The 25451-nt window shown below is 37.0% G+C and overlaps 1 protein-coding gene across 1 annotated transcript; it reads right to left on the reverse strand.

Moving 5' to 3' along the window:
- Positions 1 to 1981: 1981 nt before the first annotated feature.
- Positions 1982 to 25085, reverse strand: LOC135692625 (uncharacterized). Its single transcript, XM_089113001.1, has 10 exons — positions 24950 to 25085; positions 21588 to 21703; positions 19030 to 19308; positions 16637 to 18447; positions 15331 to 15417; positions 14560 to 14800; positions 7716 to 7781; positions 5213 to 5491; positions 3187 to 4685; positions 1982 to 2656 (listed from the first exon to the last, which is right to left on the reverse strand). The coding sequence occupies exons 2-10, from the start codon at positions 21675 to 21677 to the stop codon at positions 2458 to 2460; spliced, it is 4551 nt and encodes a 1516-aa protein (XP_088969127.1). The 5' UTR covers positions 21678 to 21703; positions 24950 to 25085; the 3' UTR covers positions 1982 to 2457.
- Between the last annotated feature and the right edge of the window lie 366 nt (positions 25086 to 25451).

A 25451-nucleotide genomic window follows, 5' to 3' on the forward strand; every position in this document is an offset into this window, starting at 1 on the left:
AATTTGCAAACGAGAGGAAAATGAAGGCTAACAGACATTAATCTGCCAAACTTTTGGTTCTTGTTCGGAATAAAAAGTTGTGCTGGAGACACCGTGTAACTGTTGCAAATATGAAACGGAATTTCCAAATTAGACCCAAGATGTGTAGACAAAAATAACATCCGCAAAAGCCCAGATCAAATATTGTGGTTCATCGTGGATCAAAAATACTGAAAGCACTTTCCCAGGTCTGCATGTAATTTCGAGGGCGAAAATCCAATAAGTTTCGTAAATATCTGTAGACCGAAGTAGAATTAAGTCAAAAACCCGAAAGAGATTTCCCTAGATATGTTTTTGATTTCATTGCACTGAAGCATGGACTCGAGTCAGTAAGTATCCTGGGTCTGACTTGGACACCCCCGTCATTCAAACGAGGAGTTAGCAGGGGCTAAGAATTCATTTACAGCTTTTACTGCAGGTTCTGCATGTAATTTCGAGGGGGGGGGGGCGGTAACCTTTGAAAATAGAACAAGGGGTTGAAGGAAGGAAGGCCAAGACATTTAATAATTTGAGCAAATAGCTACATTATATACTTTACCAGTATAAGAACATATGTATGAAGCGGTCACGCTTTAAATTTCTGTTCAGAATATAGCTCTTCAAGCATATTGTTAATGTTCTTCAAGCAAAACTAGGAGTGACCGGGAAACTAGCTTTCTATAAGTAAGCACGCTACGTGGGCTGCTGAAAGCCCCTGCGCAGATTAGCCATGGAAAGACAAGAGCAATGCTTGCATTGGTGACGAAATAAATCATCATGACAAATGCGCCTGCGCAGGAATCACATGATGGGAATATAAGTAATTTTACTACGAAATGAAGTAAAGAAATCAGTTGCAGTCCTAGGAAGTCGAACAGTCGCTAGGAAGGGGGACCCGTAGGGGAAAAAAGGATTCAGACTCCAGCTCCTAGCGACATTGCGACTTCCAGGGTTGCCAGATGGTCTGGGTACTAAGATTGTGTTTTCTTGTAAGGCTATAGCCTTACCTTTTTGGGCAAAAACCTTTTCCAATACACTGAATTTTTAGAGCGTAAAAACGCTTTTAATAGTGTCGAGAGCTGGTCGAGATGTATTTATGTTTTTTATAGAGTAGATTGAAGCAAGTTTTGGATGAAAAAATTATTTGTCAAAAATTGAATATTTTGGAAATTTATTGTTGAAACGATAGTCGCTTTTTGAAGAAATAACCATTTTCGGAGGTTTCAATTTTTGATAAACATGTTAGATTATAGGATTTGAAAAATGATCGAATTCGGAAATATTTTTTGTAAAACAGCTCTACTTAAGAAATGAGTATCGAAATTTTTGGTCGAAATTTTTGGTTAATGTCTTTGAATAACTGCAAATTATGTATAGAAAACCTTTTGTCTAAAAATTGGACTGAATGATTAAAACGTAAACTTAACAACGCTTTTATAATAATTTCATCAACAGCGAATGGAACTACGTCCAGGGAAAGAAAAGTCCTTTACATTCTTTATGTATCGATGTATCCATAAATTGTTGTCTATCAAATTGATTATTCTTTATAAAGAATATTTACAATGACGTAAAGAGGTATTCATGTCTGATTACCAGCAGTAGCAAAGCCTACACCAACTGAATGTACAAGCAGGTCATCAGGCTTTAGGAAAACAGGAGCAATAAACATTCAAAAAGTATAAATGCCCAAAAAGCTACTTAAACTTATTTCAAGACTCGTGGTTTGCTTGTCTATTTGTTTTTTAAAGAAGAAGTAACTTGCCTTTGTTAATTTTGCATTAATCAGAACGACAGTTGCTGGGGAGGAGCAGGAGGCACCGTAAAAGATAACTAGAAACTCACAGTCAAATGCAACTCCTTATTACACCCTTGCAAGGTGATAACCTTCTTCTGTGATAGCATCATAAAATATATTTTCAGAATTCTTGAAATTGAAACAGGCAACTTGTAAGATCGTCAAAACTAACTGTTCAAACTCTGTTAAATATGAGACAAAATGGCAGCGATTTAGCTAGACGAATACACAGGCTTTTCCTAATTGAGTTCTAGTATCTCACTCTGGCCATTTGTCAGTCAGTTTGGAAACATATTTCAAAGGATGAATTTATGAGAATAGAGTTTATGATGTCCTCATTTCAACAATTTTAGAGAATCATATGAATTCATTTTAAGTTAACTACTTTACAGAGAAATTTATATAAACTTATCGAAATCTACCTCGTTTTAGTATAAAATTAGCTGCCAAAGCCTTGCTAGCAGGAAACAGTTTTTTCAAAAATCAATGTTGAAGTGACGTTTAAAATCAAATCTACAATTTTTTCCAACAAAGAAGTACACAAATTAACTTTAAACTGATGACAAAAATAAAAAAATTTTTTGCAATAAATGGAATCCTTACTTGAATTTTATTGCTCTTTTGTATTTACTGCTTGCAGCTTACATATCTGTTTCTTGTTTTTGGTATGGGTAATTATGCGTCTGCATGCCTAGTTGGCCTGGAACTCCACCGAAACATCCCGTGCACATTTGCAAGCTTTCCATTTTTCTTTCATCGCATTGACGCCTTATATGAATCTCTTCTGTATTGTCCGAATCATTGTGAAAGCGCTGAGGTTGTAAAGCATATCTCCGCAGTCTGAAAAGAAAAACATCATTAACGAAAATATTGCCAGTTCTGTTTCGATTAGAAATTCGTTTGCTTCGCAATGTTTATTTTACCAATTATTACCAATCATCATCTATGTTAGTGGCATTGCATGTTTTTTTATATAAAGAGGGAGTTTGCCACAAGGAGTGTTTTTAAGACGACCACTTTGTCATTGCAAGAAGGCATTACTCTGTATCATTTATTCTCTATGTTCACTTTTTGGATAAATGAAGATTTCTTTAACTTAATGAAATTAGGGGTGTAATCTAAGTCAGAATAGATTTAAGCATAAAGTCTTAATCAAAGAATCTTTTTGACGAAAGAGCACATTTTTATGACAGAATTTGGCGCCTTCGTGTTGAAACCATATTGCATTTTGTTTTCTTCAGTCATGAAAATATTACTGTTATTAAGCCAGTCATTATTGTACTGAGCCTACAATTAAGACTGTACAAAACGAAACCCCTAAAAAAGTTGGACATGAGCCAAGTTGTATCATAGAAAGCAATCCAACATACCTGCAAATTTTCACGAGGGCACAGAGCAAACAAGCCAAAAACACAAGTGCTAGTGCAAAACCAATTAGAACCAGAATTCCTCTTCTTGTGCTCACCATCCATTGAAAATCATCAGTGGCACTTGCGATGTTGTCTGGTGTTACCTTGGTAGGGGCTGAAATTGCAGACGAAGGCAGTGAGCTATTTCTAGGGGCCTTACTTGCTTTTATTGCAGAAGTAAGGTATCGAGTGAGCGTCTTGCTTATGTTACTGTTATCATCAGTGGCACTTGCAATGTTGTCTGGTGTTACCTGGGTAGGCCCTGCAATTGCAGCCGAAAGCAATGAGCTATTGTTAGGAGCCCTACTTGCTTTTATTTCGGCAGTTACGTGTCGAGAGAGCGTCTCGCGTATTGTTTTTCCATCGATAGAACCTTTTGTTGATAGCTTTGTCACTGTTAATGTTGAGCTCTTATGGTGCACTGTACCATAGCCGTTTACCGCGGTTTTAAAGCTACTTGTGTACTGAACAGCGGTTGTATGTTTTCTGGACGTTGAAGTCATCCTCGGCTTGTGTAAGGTCGAAAGAACGGATGATACTTTAGCAGTTAAGTAAACAATGTCGATTGTTTTAGCAAATGAGACTTCATGGAGTGGTGTTGAGGCCGAATTGCTGGCCCCTCTAGTACTTCTTGAAGGATACTTTCCATAATCAGAAGACCGGATGGATGTTGAGCTAGACAATATCTTACTGTTTTGGGTTGTAGCTAATTTCAAAGAGGCAGTAACAGACTGAGAAGACATTGCAGTAGAAGCAATGCTGGAATGTTCTGAAAATTTGGATCTAGAGGAGAATACAATTTGCTTTGACATTTGTAGCAGAGAAGTTGTCCACGACTGCCGAATATCAACTGAAGGCTTTAAAGTCGGTGAAATTGCTGAAGATTTCAATGAAATGTGGCCAATTGATCTTGATAACAGAATAACGGACGTTCTTGGTTTAAGAACAGTTTTTGTTTGTGATAGCAACGATTGTAGGCTCTGACTAGACGGCAAAGCAAATGTGCTTATAGCTTTATTTTTGTTGATGTTACAATACATTCCAGTCCAGTTTTTATGGCACAATCGAGTTCCGTTTTTTGAACAATTATAATGACCTTTCAGATTATCATTTTGAGGAAGACAATGCTGCGAGCAGTTGGGCAGGTTGTACCAACCCTTCAGGCAAAATCTATCTCCATTTTTATGGCACCCGTAGTGTCCATTTGCCGAATCGTCATATTCTTTGCAATACTTTTGACAGCTGTTGCCATAGTAGTTCAGGTCACAAGACACTTGTAAACGAAACGTTAATATGCTAGCTGGTTTGTGGGGCCTTTCTCCTATGCTTGTTTCGTTGTAATTAACAAGTCTGCTTCCGTTTGATTCTGCAGTTACGTCTTTTCTGTATTTATGAATGTCCATCAGATCAGGGGCTTTGAAAAAGTCTTCGTCATACACCCTTATGTAAAATCCAATATTCTGTCCAAAAATGTTATTAAAACCAATCAATGTTTTCATTTTGGTAAATAGGGATTTGGTTTTATGGAAGATAGGGAATAAAACAGGCACATCTATTTATAAGACCATAGTGTGATGGATATAAAAAACTGAACGCTCGTTATTTAATTAGAGAAGCGATAGAATATAATGAATGTGTAAGAAAACGATCATTGAATAGTTTTGGAAAAGGTTTTGTGTGATGCTTGCACTAAGTATGAAAATCGGAGTGGAAACTTTGGACTGTTTTTTTAAGTTTACCTACACAACCAAAAATGTCTATGCGGCTAGAGAAGATAGGATTGTTGTCGTGAATAGAGCTTGTAGTGGAAAATAAGGTTATGTTTAACAGTATAGTGTATGAAGTTGATAACTGCAATACCAGGTATACACTGACTAATAGTGATCAATAATAATTTTAAGAAAATGATAGTAATATAATACTGCGTGAATAACAACACTATATCATATTCAAAACAAATATTTAAATCTGTTTCAATGTAACTTACCCCTGGCCAACTATCTCGGTTAATTTCGATAACTTTTGGCAAACCAATCTTCGCTGAAGCAAAGTTTATTGTGTTTGTGTTTCCATGTTTCGTCTGCTTGTAATACCAGCAATTGGACAACGAAGAGGGCATATCTTTAGATGGTTTGATGCACATTTTAAAAAACGTATTGCAGGTTCCAAAAATAAAACAGCTACGACCTTTATCATAGGCTTTGCTACCATGATTATCAAACTTATTCAGCTCGATCCGTACCGTAACACTGGCATTGGTGATATCCTAAAACAAGAAAGCAAAACAGTTTGACTCAAAAATTTGTACTTTGCGTTATACGCAATCACATCTTTTTAACACCATTCATGAATTAATACCATTACTATGCATTTCGAGACCCATTGTTATAAGATTCTTCTATAGATGAGCAATGGTGAGAGATAATGAAATAGACATACTCAAGGAAAAGAGATTGACCCGACAGAAACAGAAATTATATCATAATATAGACAAATCGAGGAAATACGAGCAAAGAATTCAGGTCTATAAAACATCTCATTCAGAGATTCAGTTATTCTATGGCACTGCCTTGCTTGTATCTTTATATTAGAGTTTTGTATAGTCCATCCATTTCTGTGCCAGTTAAGCATTCTGTTCCATAATAGGAGACTGTAACTAGGGCATTGATTGTCATTACTGTGGACACTAAAATTGGATCCATTATCCTAATACTTCATCCAGCGATTTCGTACTTTACAAGACAAACCACGAGAGATACGAGGGGGTTCATGTTTCTTTTGTTGCTTTAGAATTTAGTTGTGTCAAAGTTTAAAAACAAACTGCAGACCATGCACCTCTTTTCTAGGGGAAGTCCACTTTTGAGTGGAATCCGTGGCAAGACAACGCAGCGAAACATTAATCTATGACGTCACACATGTGCCGCAGCAAACACTTCTGTTTGTCTGTAATCTTACGTTACTCTAAACATCAAGCACAAATGAGGAACTCACCAACAAAATGCAGCTCATGGCTACAATAACTAGTGCCTTCATTCCAATTATGGCTCTGACATCCATGTCTTGTCGCTACTTGACTTGCAAACTACAAACTGTAAAGACCGTAAATGTCGATGCTAAATTTCAATGCAAGCACCTTAATAGATCTTTCTATTGGTCTACATATCTCCTCTCTTTCTGCATGGGTATTTCAAGTAGCAGGGCAAAAAAGATCCCATATCTTTTACATTTGCAAGTCCTTCAGCTATTTCGCTTGATGTTACCTCGATAGAATAGCTTTTAACATATAACTAATGGCCTAATCGAAATGGAGCTCTGAAACCCACTAAACCTGACGTGTTAACAGACAAAACCAGTTGATGATAATTTGATATAAGTGATTAATTAAGTATTGTTTGAGCTTAATAAATAATTCTAAATTAAACAGCTCCATATCAGACTGCTCTATAAAAGATTAACCAAACTAACTTGAAAATTAATCTTTAATTAAAAAAAATTCTCAAAATATAAGTGCATCTACCAAACCATGAAAAGGGAAGATTACTGAGTTACAAAATTTGCTGTGCAAGAAAATCATGCACTGCCTCACAAACAGGGCAAAGAACACAAGCGAAGCTTCAGTATTCTTCTCTAGAGAAAAGTTGGGAAAATGGCCTACCTCGTCAAAATTGCCAAGCTCCAAACGCAACTTGCAGAATAACATTACCATCAGGCAGATACCAAAGGCCAATAGCAAGCAAATCCTTTGTCTTTGTGAATTTTGTCAAAGCTATTAATAAACTCACGTGACCATCCATTGGCACAGATGAATTGCCAAAGACGGTGTTGTTATGAGGAACAAGAAGCGATAAAACAAGATGAAATGAGGTTCAAGGAACAATTGCACAGACTTATGACGAAACAACGTTGTGTGATTCTTCTTCCTATAATTGTTAATAGGTGCAAATGGATACTTGGTTTATATTTTATATTATATGACATTATGTTACATTCTATTATATCATACATCACCCTTTCGAAATATATGTTGATATTTCGCAACAAAGAAGTTGGGAGGAATATGTTAATGACAAGCAAAGATAGCATAACCAATGCTGGGGCTCAACATTAGGGAAACTTGGACAAGAAGTCTTTGCCGTTTACAAATTGCATGAACAAATCTCAAAGTCGACTTTAGACGCGACAGAATAGAAGTACTGTGACCATTGAAAGACAGCTTTACGTCTTAGCAAATGATTAAAGGCAAAAACTCTTTAAGCAGTGTCTCAATCCAGGTCAGATTTTTTTGATAGCCATCTCCCTGGGACGAAACTGTACAGGGTGCATAGTTTTGCAGCAAGATGCCATAAGAAGTGTTGACTAATGATTTCTAGCAAAAACCCTGATACACACACAAGTTTCGGTCGCACCTTAAAATCGCCTTATGAATACGTCTAATGCATGAGAAAAGCCTTGCAGACGTCTATCCCAAAACCCTAGCATAATACAATTACCACTGATTGCTTGTCGTCCAGCATGAGATGTCCAGGAAGATCATAAAAGAAGCTGTCAAGAAGTATCTATTAAAAAAGGAAACATGTAAATGTTGCAGCAAAGGTCAAACCAAATGAGTAAAATTGCTTAAAGTGCCTGTGACATGATTTTCGTACTTTTGGGTTTATATATCTATTCTTATGTAAAAAGGCCTGTTGTTTTCATTTCTGAGGTTAGCTTTTACGTTTCGTGAGAAATGAAGGAGTTATTGGCGATCTTCTACGCCAAAATTCGCCATCTTGGTTTTCAGAATAAGTAGACAGTGACGTCACGGGAGGGACCCGATCGCCTCCTCCTTCGAGTTTTGTATCGTAGTCAATGAGGGAAATCTAACAGGTTCAAGATGAGCGATATTTCCAGAGAAAGTAGTGGCAGCGAGGATGAGATTTTTGAAGGTAGCGCTTACATTGTTACAATAACGAGTTCCTCCCATGACGTCACAAGAGAACGGCGAATGATGATAAAGCGACTTGGCTAGGCCTTACTATTTTGCTTAATTTCAATATCAAAACGCTTTTATTTCAAAAAAATAGTTCAGATCTACTATAAGAGCAGTGAAACGTTTCAATTAAGAGAATAAAAAAAATCATGTCACAGGCACTTTAATTTTTAGCACTTGAAAGCTTCCAGACTGATTTGACAAAACAGACAAAAAACGCACGAAAATAGCAAAACTGGTTAAATTTGTACATAACAGGGTCATAAAAAGGAAAGAATAATGGGTAAAACCAGTAATAAATCTAGCCTTTCTGAGGTATAAAGAGCCCAGCATAGCATACCGGATCTTAAATAGAAGGGTATGTCAAATTTTCGTTACTGCTAGGTACTTCTTGAATGTGCTGGAATACCTTAGCCTCTGTCTGTCGTCAGCTGATCCTGAATGCTTGAGAACGAGACAAAGCAGTTACATTATTTTTCTGTCTTTGCAACTTTGGAAGCAGCAGCCACATATCATTCTGAAAACCATACACAACAGAGGAGATACTATTTAGGCCATCTTTCGGAATAATGAACAAAAACGAGCAATATTACAATACTCACAGCCTATGGCAATGGCTACTTCGGATTTCACAAAGAGGTTATGCTCAAATCATCATCGTTAGTATCAGCAATTTAATCTTAATCCCTCAGCTCAATCTTCGTTTCAATAGCAATATCAAGGGTATTTGATAACTGAAGAGTCCCATAATATGGAAGGGGGGAGAGTAATGCTTAGCTCGACTAGCTCCAACTACTTTGTGCTCCAACTACTTTTTTTATTCTGGTATTCATAATGAAACAAGTGAACTTAATCAAATATCGTTCGTAACAAAACACTGTGCTTTTACTGGCAAAGCGTTTGATTCATAAACTCCATCATGTAGCTGAATGAGTTAATTTTCTGACAACTCTCTACTGACAGGGTTATGTTGGCCGCAAGGAATTAACATTACTCGTTTAAAGGCTCTTGCGCAACCGGCACGCTTTGCGACTATAATTCCAAAATTGACCATATATCATAGTGCATGAAATAAAAAACAGTCAATTTCTCAAGACAAGAGTGTTTAAGGCTTTTATACGCTCGCTGAACAAATAAACAAGTAACGCTATGCTTTGAGCGCTGTGTGTGAAAACGAGAAACGAAGTAAATACGATAAAACTTACAGTAGCAGAAACTGACAGGCTCTGGATGCACCAGCCATCAAACCAATGTGTTTTTCAAAATGGCTCATCCACGAGTCCTAGTCTGTAATATATCCTTGACTATGAAATCTCTTCACATTTTGATCGCAGTCATTCCCAGGGAGGGATCTGATGCAGGTGTGTTGAGTATGGCACTTCTCTCTCAATTTCTCTATAATCAACTGACAATACAATTAGTTATTTAGTGAAATCTCCCGAATGTGTGAAAGTGGGCGCATTCATGTCTGCATCAATCTCTTCCCTTTTTGATAGATCTTTTATGTCTGCACAAACGCAAGCTTGATGAGATGACACTTATTTGTGATAGCTTTTAATCGCAGTTGTGCAGTATTTCCTCGACAAAGAAGGAATGAAGATTATAAGAACAAGCATGCTCTCTTTTTTCGATTAAGCAACTAGTGTTTAGAAATTTCAGTTGATATGACGTGTATCTTCATAAAATTTTGAATGTTGACCAAAGATCATTTGTACCACATTTACTCAAATTATCGCTGAGCCTTAAAAAAAACTGTTCTTTAATAAACACTGGGAAAAAATTTTAGCTTTAAAAAAACACCAGGAAAGCTATTCAAAAACATCAAGGTGAAGTTAGACGAAACAGCAAAAATATTCAAAATTTGAATAAAAGTGTCTAATACTATTTCATTGAATTTTCTTCAAAAGAATTAAACAAAATCTAATCTCCATAATATTTGCCTTTTTGCAGTTTAAAGAATGCTAAGATTATTAACAGCTACATTATCCATTCACCGGATCATGTGCCAGTATGTATCAGATACTGAAAAGAATGTATCAGTTGAAAAACTTCATCCTGTCGATAGATGAGATGGGTTACTGAATTTGATTAGAAAGTTGTGGTAATGGTGGGCGCTAATTTAATCTCATGAAATAAAGCATTTATTGAGAAATGGTGAATGACAGAAGTTTTTCATAAAACAGTTTCAGTGCAGTTTACATTTGAAAGTTTCAGTGTAGTTTTCATTTGAAAGTTTCGGTGTAGTTTTCATTTGAAAGTTTCAGTGTAGTTTTCAGTGTAGTCTTCAAATGAAAAGTGCACTAAACATGGTGATGAATAAAAGGATTCCGTGTCATCCTCGGATCTGTCGCTACGGAGGAGTAGAAGAGCAAATTCAGTAAAGACCGTATTCCCTCTACTGAACGCTGCCCTCTGATAAACGCCGCCCTCTGATTAACGCCGCCCTTTTTCAAAGGCCGCATCTTGAAAAAATGGCGTTCATTAGGAAACAGAACAAACAAGAGAAAAGTTTATATGCTAACTATTTGAAAGCTATGGAAGTTTTCATGTCACAGACGAGAACTCTGACTGGACAGTGACATTGAAATTTATACTCTTCCAAAACCTAATGATTTTTTTGTGAACCTTCAAAAAATTTTCACAAAATCTTGATAACATGTTTTTGGGAATAGAAAACATTTTTTAAGTTTGTTATTCTCTTTTTCGTCGCATTTTTCTTATCATTTTTCATTTGACACACTTTTCATTTTGTATTTAACGACGCCCTCTGATAAATGCCACTATCTGTTAAACGCCGCATCAAAAAGTTGGATTTTGTAATAATAGCCGCGGTGTTCTTTAGAGGAAGTATGGTAAGGGATTTCGCTCATCACGGTAAAGGAGACTGTACATTCCTCATCACGTCAGCAAAGGAGTATTTCAAGTGATCTAGTAGATCGTTATGAAATAGTACTGGTATTCTCATATTCTTGCAACCTCTTTTGACTGCAACCCGGGGGCTACTCCCGTTATGACCTTACAGGGGGTCCAGTCAGATTCAATGAGGGCCAAAGCTATAATAATAAACAGTCACCCTCAAATGGTAGTGTTTTTCGACAATAACCCTCAAATGGTAGCACAAGGACAGAAATTACGTCAATGGCAGCATTCATTTCTTTGTACGCGCCTGGTCCTTCTTTGACAAATTTCTTCGTTGTCTTGACCTTGTTCATTGTCTATGATAAATCGCAAGCTAAAATTAAGCCGTCGTTATTGTCGAAACTGGGCCATTTGGTAGTCATTTGGTTAGACCCTCATATCGAGTGGACCCCCCTTTTCAGCCCTTAATGGGAGTACCCCCCTGGAGACTGCAACGGCCAAGCAGCGGGCAAGTTAGTTACTGGGACAATACCCACTTTATCAGGGTTGGTGGCAAAATCCTTTCTCGTTGAAATAAATCATGGGTTGCGTTGTTCCTATGATCCTTAGTTTTTTATATCGTAATATTTTGCCGGGTGAAATCTCTTAAAAATTGTATCGCAAATGCTAGTAGTTTTTTATTTTTCAGCTAGAATAAATTTTCGACTCCAGCTGAAGAACCATAACGAAGGGAGTCTGCGATCTCAATTTCAAACCGTTTTTGCTTTGGCACCCAACAAAGGAGTCGGCTCGTAAACGTTCAGATTTTCCCCAACGCTGTTCAGACATTGCTGGTTTGTTTTGGGGAAATCTCAGCTGGTCAGAATGTTGACTGACAGGCATAAAACCAATTTTACACCTAACAATTTCAGCAAAGGGTTTTACTAATACCCAAAACGAGGTGATGCTAAAATGGGAGAAGGGACTAAGCATGATTCTAGGTCCCGTTGATAATCCACATACAGACAACCTAACTACAAACTTCCCTACAGATTAACAGCTCTCGAAAAGCAAGTCATTCCAAATCATTTAATTGTAAATAAAACGCTAAAGTCAATCAAAATGATCTACGTTCAGCTACATACAAATTGGCACACATTAGCATATTTACAGGATTGGTTATTAACAAATTCAAATATTTACAGCGAAAAAATCAAAATAAACGATGCATTAAAAGGAGTAATTAAGAAACAAGGTGCTATTAAGGAGCAAGGTAAAAAATTTTGATACTGCCAATAAAAACTAAAAAAGGAAAACTTTGGAATGAAATCCAAGTTGAATTTAAAAACTCCTAAAAATTATGTAAGATTTATTTTTAAACTAAGGTGATGATGTATCTGTTATGTTATAATTACACTCCTAGTATTCTTGATATTATTTAATATACTATACAATAATGAGAATTACTTTTTTACAGGTCTGGTATAAAATGCTCAATGTCGTATAGGCAGAACTGTACGGATCTTGGTGTATACATAGTTTATATTGTGTATAGAACTATTAAGCATTGTATATGTAACAGGTGCTTCTATTATAGCAGCTGCCAGATTATCACATCATATATGGAACTCAGATTTGCAACAAAGAACTACCCTATTCTATAGACCAAAACTTGTAATGTACTGTGTGTATGTTCCTGTACCAATTTCAGGTAACATTTAGGTAAGTCAATTAGACAGGGGGTGCCAAAGACCACGGAGTATATTACTGACTAAGGGGGCTAAAACGTTTTTGGGGGACTAAACATCGAGAGCAGGGCGACTTTTAGTGTGTTTTTAAGTACATTTTGGAAATTATTGAGGGAATGGCTATAGCCCCCTCAGTCCCCACTTCCGCGGTTCCTTGGGGTTTTTTTTCTCCTTGAATAGCTTGCCGGTTGAGGGAACCCCTACTTTAAGAAATACGTCTGATCTCACTTCTCACTTACTCTTTCTCCTTCCCTTTCCCTCACATTGTTCTTAAGTATTAGTATGCATTTTATGTAATGTTATATGTGGTATTTTTTCATAACTATTATACTAATGAGATAGGTTGCAAAGCAAATCTTGTTTTTTGTTATTTTAAAAATAAATGAGTCGAACTGAAATGAAACTAGATTGGTGCAAGGTTGCAGTGAGTACGTTGACTTTCCCTCTCCTTGACCAATTAATGACAATCAATGCCTTATTAAAGTATTAAACGATCAGCAGCTAAAAAGGCTTTAACATCGTCATGTTTGTAATTACAAAGATACAAAATTCCTAGGTCAATGTGCAAAATATTTACTAACACTAAATACTAAAGAATGCGCGAAAAATCAATAATAAATGAAATACGGGTCCAGCCCACAGGTACGGGGTTGTAACGGATCTGTTTACTAACCCTATACAATGTCGTCAAAAATTTTCATTTTCCTGAAACGGCATGGCCAGGACTACAACTCTGGAGAGCTAAAGAACATAATAGATAACTCTTGTTGAGGTAATACACCCTTCAAACAGCAACAATAGTTGCATAAAAACTAACTATCCAATGAGTAGATAACGACGATGATGCTTCGAGCAGGTTTTCCAATATACCAATCTCATCTGATATAGAAAAGATTATGAGGTGTCTCTTGCTCCCTTTGGCTACGTCACTGGCATGCAAAACTAGATAATCAATAAAAAATTCAAAGAAATCTAGCTAATGATATCTAAGAATACTGGCAACAAAATCTAAGCTAGACAGCAATTGAACTAGACAGCGCAGGTACTTAAAACTCCCGATTTTCATCGAAAAATCCACTTCAATGCAAACTAGCACACGTCCTAGCAGTCATTTCAAATGATGAAACATTACCAAAAATTTGAATAATTTATTTGAATTTATTTATTTATTTGCATAATTTGTATAAATTTATACAATTTAATCAAGGCCCATTATTATGATCACTGAAGACCTCTGGAGTTACGTCATGCGTGACCTTAACAATAGGTTCGATTCACACAGTCAAAATAAACTATTCTACCTATGGTATACACATCTTAAAATATTACCAAGCATAGTTGCGAAAACAATCGATTTCTTATTTGATTTTAACGTACCTTTCTCCAGACTACACTTTTAACATTTTCCCAGATTGATTCCAAAAGAGTTGCGTTCGTATGTATAGCTAGTGTTTCAATAACCCTACCGATACTTCTACCAGGGGCTGGGTAGAAGTATATTACAGATTGAGGCGGATGGGCTTAAAAGTTTCAAGCATGCTAAAGAAAAAGAGCAGGTTTTCATAGTATTTCTTTAGGGTCCAACCCCCTAACCCTCGCTTCCTTGGTCTCTGCTCTTATCTCGCCTAAATTCAGTGCAATATTTTCAGAAAATTCTGGACGATAGTTCAGTTAATGTTCTGCAGAAACAATAACCTACATACCGCTCAAGGATATTCAAAAGCTAGCTATCCAATACATAACGACAACGAAACACGCCCTCAGAACCATGACATATTAAAACTCGGTTTCATTTGACACCAATTGCCCTCGGACTGCATACAGTGGATTTATAACCACATTGTCAGCATCTTCTTCATACGTCATGTTGATGTGCCCATTACCTTCATTCTCGACAATGTTATCTGAAGGGTCTTTCTTTTGATAAAACTTTGCCAGTTTTTCTTTCTTTTTTTTCTTTTGGCCAGTCAGAACATCAATTGGAACTTTATATAATGGGTTGAAATATGATTTTTCTTCGCTACAGAGAAAATAAGAAAGATGCTATGAAAATAAACCTATGATTTGTACATCATACTATCGATGCATTATTTATGAATAATCATGTGCTGAATATTCGTGATAACGTGAAATCAACTTCCAACCAAGATCCAGCACCAGGAAATTGTCGAACAACAATGCTAGTTTTTGTTTGTTATCTTATTTCAATTCGATATATACCTTGCTTTTAAAAGAAATCAATCTAAATAGTACAAATAACTAAAAATATTATGCTTGTTTTGAAATGCATGTCTTAAAAAGTTGCTTTTCTGAAGCCGTTTTTAAATTTTGTCCCGCAAAAAACGTTTACATTAACTAATAGCAATCCATATAAAAAAAAGGTTGCAAACTTAAATCATTACAGCTCCAAGCTGGCCTTTATCTTGTAGGTTTGGAAAATACCCCAATACATATCATATTTCTACTATTTCCTAAAACAAATAAAGGTTTACACCAGAGTAAAGAAGGCATATATACGTGTCTACAAATTATAAGTTACACTGAACTTACTTGTCAAATACTTTTTCTTCGTCGATTGAACTGTCAAATTTGTCGAAATCATCAACATTTTTCTTAACAGCAACCCCCTTTGGCGACCTTAAAAAGGGAAAACATAAAAATCAAAATGGATTAAAAGATAAGAGCAAATTATGGTTATGCCGCGTAGAAGCTAACACTTTTGCCTCACGCAACTGTGGGCAGACTTGTACTCCTTCGAGGCCGTCGAGCCGCACTCCAAGAGTTTAACAAGAAGTTAAGCCAGTGACGACTTATTGCAGTTTGCCTGAGTCGCAATCCCATAATACATAACACTCTGACGTCAAAACTTGATCCAGGCACTCGAAAAATGCCGTCTTAAAGTTAAAGGCTATTGCGCAACCGGCATGCTTAGCGGCAGTTGTCTTGGGAAATTGATTTTGTTTTGTATTTTCATGCAGTAAGATATTTACAAAGCATGCCGGTTGCGTAAGAGCATTCAACTTTACGATAGCTTTCAACTTAAAGGCTATTGCGCAACCGGCATGCTTAGCGGCAGTTGTCTTGGGAAATTGATTTTGTTTTGTATTTTCATGCAGTAAGATATTTACAAAGCATGCCGGTTGCGTAAGAGCATTCAACTTTACGATAGCTTTCAACTTAAAGGCTATTGCGCAACCGGCATGCTTAGCGGCAGTTGTCTTGGGAAATTGATTTTGTTTTGTATTTTCATGCAGTAAGATATTTACAAAGCATGCCGGTTGCGTAAGAGCATTCAACTTTACGATAGCGTTTTTCAAGTGCCTGAATCAGGTTCTGGATCGATTTAATTTAAGCTGGAATAATAAAAATATTGGCACTAGCATTATAATTGATTTATTCTTATTGTTATGTCACGCAGATACCTCATGTAGAATACATAAATAACAATTAACCTTGGTTAAATGAAATTTAATAGCGATTAATATGTGACAGGGTCCGCCTTTTTTGTGCCCCTTTGGGCATTTGTGACAAGCATGCAAGTATATATTGGCTTTGAGTATAAAAACTTCGTGTTGGTAAAGATTCTTCCTCGCACGAGATTGCAAGATTGCAAGATTGCAAGACAGCCTGAAGATGGGACGGTGAAGAGTAAAGTTTTCAACTTGGAATAGATATTAAACGTTGCTGTCTGTATTTATGTTTAGATTCTGGGTTGAGCTCATAGAGCATCGATTCTCTAGGGGCGATCCTTAAAAAAATCTCGGTAGAGGATGTGATAAAAGGTTACACAATACATTGGAATGGTTGGGGCAGGGATTTTTATTAAAGCAATACTTACACTTAAATTGACACATACCTTACAAACATCACAACAGCAACAACCACAGCAAGCAACAGAAAGAAGGCAAACAATGAGCCGAAGAGAACTGTTTTTCCTTCTTTTGTCTCTGTGAGCCAATCAACTCTCCTAGATTGCTGATTGCTCCCAGAAGTGTTTGTGTCCGTTGGTCTGATAGATGGCACGGCTGTTCCATTGGTTGGCAAGACACTCGATTTAGAAACTGTCCCGCGTGAAAGCTTGGTACTAGATGCAGTGACTGAAATTACTACCTTGCATGTTTCATACGAGTAAACTGAGGCTTTTGAACGACCTGTTGAATGCAATGGTATTTTCCCTATAGATGTTTGGATATGCTTTGTTACAGAGCTAGATGTTTGGATATGCTTTGTTACAGAGCTAGATGTTTGGATATGCTTTGTTACAGAGCTAGATGTTGAGATATGCTTTGCCACAGAGCTAGATGTTGAGATATGCTTTGCCACAGAGCTAGATGTTTGGATATGCTTGGCCACAGAGCTAGATGTCAGACTTGGCGTTAATACTTTTGAGAGCTGGGTTGACTCTAGCTCGTTAATTGCTGTTGATGCAGAATGCGTTGCTAAAGACGTCTTTATCGTTAGGTACGAAGATCTACTTGAAAGAGTTGTACGAACACTGTTCGCGTAGCTTGAAGATATCACAGAACTCAGCATTTTAGAATACTGTTTTGTGTTTATATAGCTCTTACTTGAAAAAGTATTTGTACTACGCAGCGTAGAAAATTGAGAAAATAAAGTCGTTGAGATGGATGAAGAATATGTTATCATTGTAGCTGTAGAAACAGGGCTTGTGTAAGTTGGACTTGCTCCTGTTTCTACCGTTGATGTAATGTGTTGTGTCCAGATACTCGGCGAGGCCACTGTTGACAAAGACTGGAAAATATCCGTACTTGATTCTATAGGAAATGCAATCGTTTCCGTAACTGGGATGGCAGATGACGTGAGGCTAAGCGAAATGTTACAAAAAATGCCAGAAAAACCACTACGACAGACCCTAGCACCAGTCCTATTGTCACAAATGTAATTGGAAGCAAATTTGTCAAGAACGAGACAGAACACGGTGCAGTTTTTGCCATAATAGTCCGGAGCACAGGTTTTTTCTCCTTTATCGCTACAATGAATTATCCCAGAAACATTATTACCACTAGGCAAACAATATGTATCACATCTTGGTCCATACCAGTGTTGAAGGCAAACTTTATTTCCCGTCTCACTACAGTTGTAATGTCCATTAAGATCGCTGTTGCGAGGCTGACAAAAGATGGTACAGTTAGCACCATACCAACCAGGGAGACATACTTTCTTCCCAGCAGTATTGCAATTATAATAACCATTTACCGTATCGCGATGAGGTTCACAATACGTTTTACAATCTGGTAGGCTGTGCCAATTCTTGCGACAAATCCGTGATCCATTTGTGGCGCAAACGAAATGTCCATAAGTATCATCGTCTTTAGGCATACAATAGGTAAGACAGCTGGGAAGATTGTGCCAGTTTGAGAGACAAACCCTTTCTCCTTTACTATTACATCTGAAGTGCCCAATGCTATCATTACGCCCTTGGCAAAATACATTACATTTAGAGCCATAGTAATGCAAATCACAATAAATATTCACGATAAAATGCAATTGTGTTTTGTCATTGGTTCTCGTTCCATAAAGTGTTTCGGAGATCTCTACGCGTGTGTCATTGGGCGAGGCGGCGTATTGACGAATATAATTAAAATTGTCAATTCTATCGTCCCGAACATAATCATCATCCCATGCCTCAAGGTACATAGCAATGTACTGTTAAAAGAACAGAAATATGGTATAGCAATGTTATGCTAAAGAAACAAAAAGGATTAACAGTGCTACGACTTCAAACGATTGAAGCTACAATGAAGATATAAAATTTCTTATGAATTTTTATCAACATTACGCAAAGCAGTATATTCAAAATTTTAAAACATGGTAAGAGAAGATGCCAGCTTGAAAATCTTGAAATTTTCAGCGAAGAGCCGTGTTTGGAATAAATATTATGAAAAAAATGTCTAAAGTAGACCTTAGTGCTAACATCAATGCTTATTTTGATACTTCCTCTGTTTGATCTGATAAATTACATTCTTAACACAGTGAAATTCTTTAATACTTTAATTCTTCCATCTTTAATACAATATATGAATTGAGTTTGAATTCGCCTTTAAGAGTGTTGGAGCTGTTTTCAACGGTTAGCTGGTATCAAGAAACGAAGCTTCCTGTATAATTATTATTCTAAAATATAATTAATTTTGCATAATCAAGATGTTAAATTGAACCATTGCATTCTGGTTTTATAAATCATAAATATACATAACCACTGCATGCTTTTTTCAGATATTTCTCACTCACCCCATTCCATTGGTCCTTTTTAATTGAAATTATTTTTGGAATCCCAGTATCGTCTGTCTGAAAGTTTATGTTGTTTTTTTCAATATATTTGCTGGGACTTTTCGTATAATCACAGTTTGTCAATCCATTTAATATGCTGCTTAACCGAACACAGAGTTTGAAGTAAGTATCACAAGTTCCCCCAATTCCTTCGCAGTAAGATCCATCAAAAAGTTTAGCTTTGTCATTTTTAAACTCCATCAACTTGAATTCAACAGTAACTCCAGCCTTTACAATAACCTATAAATCAAGTGTGATAATCAACTATCGAAAGATAATAATTGAATTGCATTTCTTGATTACTACAAGGCTTACACTGAGTGTGTTGCAAGTTAGTAGTAGTGTATATTATGTAAAGACACAACGAAATGTAGGTTTGATGTACATTTCGATGTAGCAAATATTTCGATGTAGCAATATAGATGTAGCAAATAGTTTTTAAAAACGAAATAATACTCAGAGCATCAAAGTGTGTATCTATCAAAAGATGAAACTTGATTTGCGTTTCTTGATTACCACAAGGCTAACACTGAATGTATTAAAAATTAGTTGTTGAGCGATATCATGTAAAAATACAATGAATTGTGTGTTTCATTGATGTAAGTAAGTGTTTTTTCAACTTGGCAAAAAGTGTCCTTTTATTCAACAAGTTCATAGACACGATTTGAGTGGCAAAGCAAGTATTCGCCATAAAAATGCAAGTTCCATCATAATAACGAAATATTTAATATTTCATGCTTTTTCCCCGATTCCAAAAGCAGTTTCTGATCGTAAGCTATGTAGGTTTGAAATTAGGAGCCCCAAAGGATGGACAAATTCAACCAGTGGTATGAAATTCCATAGGATATAACTTTGCATCCTGTGAGGCTCTTTTTTAGAAATTGTGTACACTTGTGACGGAAGTAGTTGTCGGTTGTCCACATCTTGACGCAAAAAATGTTTGGATTGCAGCACATAAGGGAGAGTTATTCCACTTAACGCGTTATATTTAACTGTACCAGGAGCACCAAACCCATGAGATTCATCTGTATTGGAAGTCACAAGAGTGGGAAATTTTGTTTTAGCAAGACGTATCAGAGAAGAAAAATATCGATTCATCCCCTTTAGAGCCATCAAGGATGCCGTAATTCCAATCAAAAGCTACACTATTGCATAAGGAAACTAAACAAGCGACTTTTGGAATCTTTCATCAAAAATAACTCTCAAACGTATTCCTAAGCTTCAAGTCATTTAAGTTCAGTTTACAAGCATTTTTATCATCTTATATTTGCAACATAGTTCTCTTAAAGAGTTCTTTAACTATTCATGATAAAAATCAACAAAACCTCTGCAGAAATGAGCTTTTTATTTTATGGAATTTGCATCCTTACATGCTCCAATAGCTTTCAATATATGCTTTTTGGACTTTTCACGGTATTACAGCAATATAATTATCTTTTTAAATAATTCAAGGTTATATTTTAATGATAACCGACTGACTAAAATGTCTGTCTTTCATTGTTTTTTCCAAAAGGGATCGTTCATCCTTTGGTGCTCCTCGGACCAGATTTTGAAAATTCAGGTTTCTTAGATAGTATTTCAAAGATTAAAAATGATCAAAACAATTTTGAGAGGTCCATAATTGAAATTTTGTAAACTAAGGTCTTTTGGAACACAGAATCCAAATACGCTCCTCCCAATGACGTAATTTTCTAAAGTGTCACTAAAACCGTCTTTGTCCTGAGATATAGTCCATTTACGTTAAAATTGATCTTTTTAGGACAAACAACTGATTTTCGCACTTTTTGCAAAGTTGAAAAGAAACACTGACGTAACCAATATTTTTAAAAAGAATGAATTTCAAAGATAATCAAACAGTCGAACCTCCACTAACACACACTTCGATACAACGGACTCTTCGCAGCAACGGACAAAAATTTTTGTCCCAAATAGTCACAGCCCTTTTAAATGGACCTTTATACAACTGACATCTTCAATACAACGAATAATTACCCTGGTTCGAACAGTGTCCTTTATCTGGAGGCTCCACTGTAAAGTAATTGGCTTTGCTACCCCTGCCAATTATACCGTTTGGTACAAGTTAAGAAAAGGGGGAGGGATGATTTGAAGCAAATACACATCGGGACGTGTCGTGGTTCTCGGCAAAAGAGCAGACCACTTTTACAAATAGAACCTCAGTAAGTCAAACAAAATAGCAGTCGTGGCAATAAGCATTAGCTACAATCCCTGTCAATATTTGCAATAAATTTTTCACATGATCAAAAGCATCTCCCTAGCCCCGGCCACCCCCTCCACAGAAAATGCTGTACTTTACCCCCCCCCCCCCCCACCCCCCATCCCCACAAATATGCTGTACTTTCGAGGTTAAGCGATTTAATTTGTCAAATTCAATCCCGTCAGATAGCTATTTCATAAGAAGATTGGGGTGACGGTAGCGGTGATTGATACACTGTTAATTTTTCAAAGCAAAACACTGACAAGGATAGTAGCACTATAAACTTTAGGACAAGATATCATACCCGAGAATGAAAGAATGTGTTCAGTAAGGCAAGGCAAAATATTTGCAGGATCCTCTTAGAAAACATCTTTGTAGTCGATTCACGATGCATATGGATTCTGAGCTCTGCGTCTTCGGCTACAAATAAAATATTCGTCATGGCAAAGATCTGAAATATTGTATTAGCAGGAATTCTATTTTGCGATTTTAAGACTTATCAGCAAGAAGGGAAAAAATTAAATAATGAAACTTAATTTAATTTATCGATGCAAAACAAAATGAAAATTATTGAATTGTCAGTCTTAACATCCAATCAAAATTAAAATGAAAGATATTCAATGTCCTCTACCATTTAAATCACGAAAACTTGCAGTAAAGTTTTTAGTATTTTATATAGCTACAAACATTTGATCTGACAAAAGAAAATTGTATAATTATGAAACCACAAGAAATAATTTGCACCTAAGCCAGGACCAGCAAATATTAATCTGCTAAGAGAAAAAGCAACCAAAAGCACTTCTGAGCATGTCAACTGAGCGACAATTACCGTAAATCCTCGAATAAGCCCCCCTCGAATAAGCCCCCCTCGAATAAGCACCCACCCAAAAATTCATTTTTGCAAATAAGCACCCGGGGGCTTATTCGAGGATTTATGGTACGTATTTCCTCTAATCAAGGCCGCCCTTTGCAAAAGATTGCTCTCTATTAAACGCCGCACCCTTCGCCAACCATTTGTAAAAACGCTGCCCACTAATTAACGCCGACTTTTTTAAACGCCGCATCTTGTAAAGCGGTGTTCATTAGAAAACACACCAAACAAAATGTAAAGAATAGTTTATACGCTTACTGTTTGAAAGTCATGAAAGTTGTTTTGTCATAGAGGCGAGGACTCTGATAGAGACATGGATATTAACGTTCCTTGACATTTTGATAAGTTTTATTATGTGATTTTGGGAAAAAGAAAGCATTGTATAAGGTCTGTTTTTATCTCTTTTCATCGCACTTTTCTTGTCATTTTTCATTTAACAAATTTTTCATTTTGTATTAAACGCCGCTCTTTGATAAACGCCGCCCTTATTAAACGCTGCATCCAAAAGTTTGCAATAACCGTTCTTTAGAGGAAATTCAGAAGCCTTCCTTGCTTTTGATGCAATATTCCTGTCTTAAATATATTTTCCAGGCTGTTGCTATAAGTGATCGGTATATGAACTAAATCGATCACAATTGTTCTATTCTTTATATTAATAAATGATACAAAAAACTCTCGTAGCAAAGTACAACAGGACTAAACACTTCCTAGTGTTCGCCATGACTAACACCACTAAAGAACCGAACAGGAACAAAATTCAAGATGTGTGTCGCAATAATATTGTCTTTGCAGTCCCAAAGCAGTTTGATCTCTTGCCAATTCCCTACTTATAAGTGCCAGGATTTGCGGGAACCATCTGTGATTCTCATCGCGTGGGTAGTAATAATACAGTACTTAGCATAAATACATTAATAACACCGACATCAGGATACAGTTCAATTCACCAATGACTTAATGTTGATGACTAATGTACCATCTGAAGCCTCAATGATGCTCCTTCAAGCAGGCACCACGCACCAGTCTAAAAGAGGTGGGCTGAGAAGAGTGTGACCGAAAATTTTGAGGCCACGCCCTTTAGAACGCCATAAAAAACCTCTTGTAGAAAACACTTGCTTCTTTCCACTTATTTTTTTAAGCAGTCCAATTCAGAGAAGATAACAATTACTTTGAGAATAGATTAACAATTTAAGACGCCGAGAAAGTGGATAAGTAGGGTCAAGAAGAACTGCTACTACTTAGTATCTGTTCGAGTAAACTTTCCAAAGTTGCGCTATAGTGAACTTTCAATAAATTTTCCAACCTATTATTCCAAAAAGTGAGGGGGGCTTAAGCCCTTGCTAGCCCAATGGCTGCGCGTTGCCAGCCTTCAAGAGGCAAAAAAGAAGACTGCGCATCAACAGGCTTTGCAAGAACGAAAATGGAAAGCTAAATCATAGCAAGCTCACCTACACACAAATCACATGACAGAATCAGAGACCGTGGAGCATGTTGTGCATGGAGGGGGGGGGGGTGTCTTCTTTTAATTAAAAGTTTGAAAAGTGTTTAGGGATAAAGCTACATGCAGCCCTTGCAGCCCCCTGCTTTCGGGGTCCCTGGATAGAATAGTTCCAGCAAAAATATTGAAGACATTTGAACATTTGCGAGCACAGCTAGACTTACAGGGGTTATAAAAATGAAAATTTGTTTCCGATTATTCAGTTTTTAGGCCAAATCCCACTGCTCGATTTACAAACAAACAGGACGATTAAGGGACAATTTATGAAAGATTTAGTGACAAATTATTGACATAAAACAGTTTACAGATAAATGACTGATTATCACGACAAACTATGACCAACAATTTTTACAGTGTATGCATACAAATATGAGGACAGAAAGTTAAAAAACATGTCAATATAGCGTAGTTTTCATTCCCCATAGTTCTTGCTGTTTGGAGCAAACATGACAACGAGGGGGGGCCGGGCTGCCATAGTGCCCCCACTTTTTTCAAAACAATAGACCTGTTTTCAAAATCGAAGTACACGATTATGCGCGATGCGTGTCTAGCATTGTCATTTAAAGTATTCTAACCTATAGAGACAGCCACAACCAGTAACTTTACTCCTCAATTTTTTTCGGACACGCCCGCTTAAATCCTTTCCAGCCATTACCAGTGAAGTCGACACAGCAAATGCAATATTAAGAACAATCCAGCCTCAGATTTTCGAAAAAATCGAGAACAGCCAGCCATGCTGTCCTGACGTTCTGGAGGCGTTCTGGAGGCGTTCTGGAGGAAAGTTGTAGGTGTAGAAAGGCGTTCTGGAGGAAAGTTGTCTGCAGCCATGCTCACTGCAAGGCGATGGGAGAAGACATACAAAACTACACGTGTACGCTCGCAATGGACCTTCCTAGTTCCTGTGGATGTCAGTGTGGCGAACTCAATGACCCGCTTTTCCCATGACCAGATAATATATGATAAGGATAGTCTGGCGGTTCATTACAGTGCTCAATCTGTGGTGCAATTGAATGCCTCTTAAATCTATCAATATCTGTATATGTCTTCTTGCCAGGAAACTATCCATTTCCAGACATCGATATGAATTCTTTTGACGTCAATATATGGCGCTCCAGCAAAGGTTGCCTTCGGGGGCGAGCACGGGGGCAGGGAAACGATACTTTAGTAAATAAACAGAACAAACATATCCTCCGAAAGTTTAAAAAATATTCGCTGACAGATAATCGTTTCTAACATTGGTCATATCTTCTATAGAATATTTAACCTTTAGAATATAAAAAAACTTCAGAATAAGACAAACCTGTTTGGGTTCTCTTCAGGCTGATTTGACCTCGTCCTCTAGAGGTTGTTCTCTCTCAAAAGGACAAGGGCCTGACAGACAATTCAGCCGTGTCTATGCTTTCCGAGAAACAGCTCTAGATTGATTGTAAGCCTCACTGTAGGGACACAATCGCATTGTAACTTGAATACGGCAAATTGCGACGTCGAAAGTTTAACCACAACAATGAGATGAAGATACAATTTCAAAGCTAATGAATGGTGGGAAACTGGAGACTAGTTGAACAAATGAATGGACAAAGGAGGGTAGATCTGATAGCGCCTGGGGTTGGTTTAGCGATAGGCAATATTTACTTTATTTGTTCCTTCTCTATTAGGCTCATTCTAACGTTTTAACTATTTGTACTTCGATAAGAACCGATACGATGTAAGCTTAGCATTCAGGAGCTACAGCCATTCATAGACCCAACAGTGGTGGCTCCAGGGGAGGGCTAGGGGGGGCTACAGCCCCTCCGTCGGAAGCA

This window comes from Rhopilema esculentum, chromosome 3, assembly GCF_057945365.1.
Source record: "Rhopilema esculentum isolate cy_ngs chromosome 3, ASM5794536v1, whole genome shotgun sequence".
In the NCBI taxonomy this organism is placed as follows: domain Eukaryota; kingdom Metazoa; phylum Cnidaria; class Scyphozoa; order Rhizostomeae; family Rhizostomatidae; genus Rhopilema; species Rhopilema esculentum.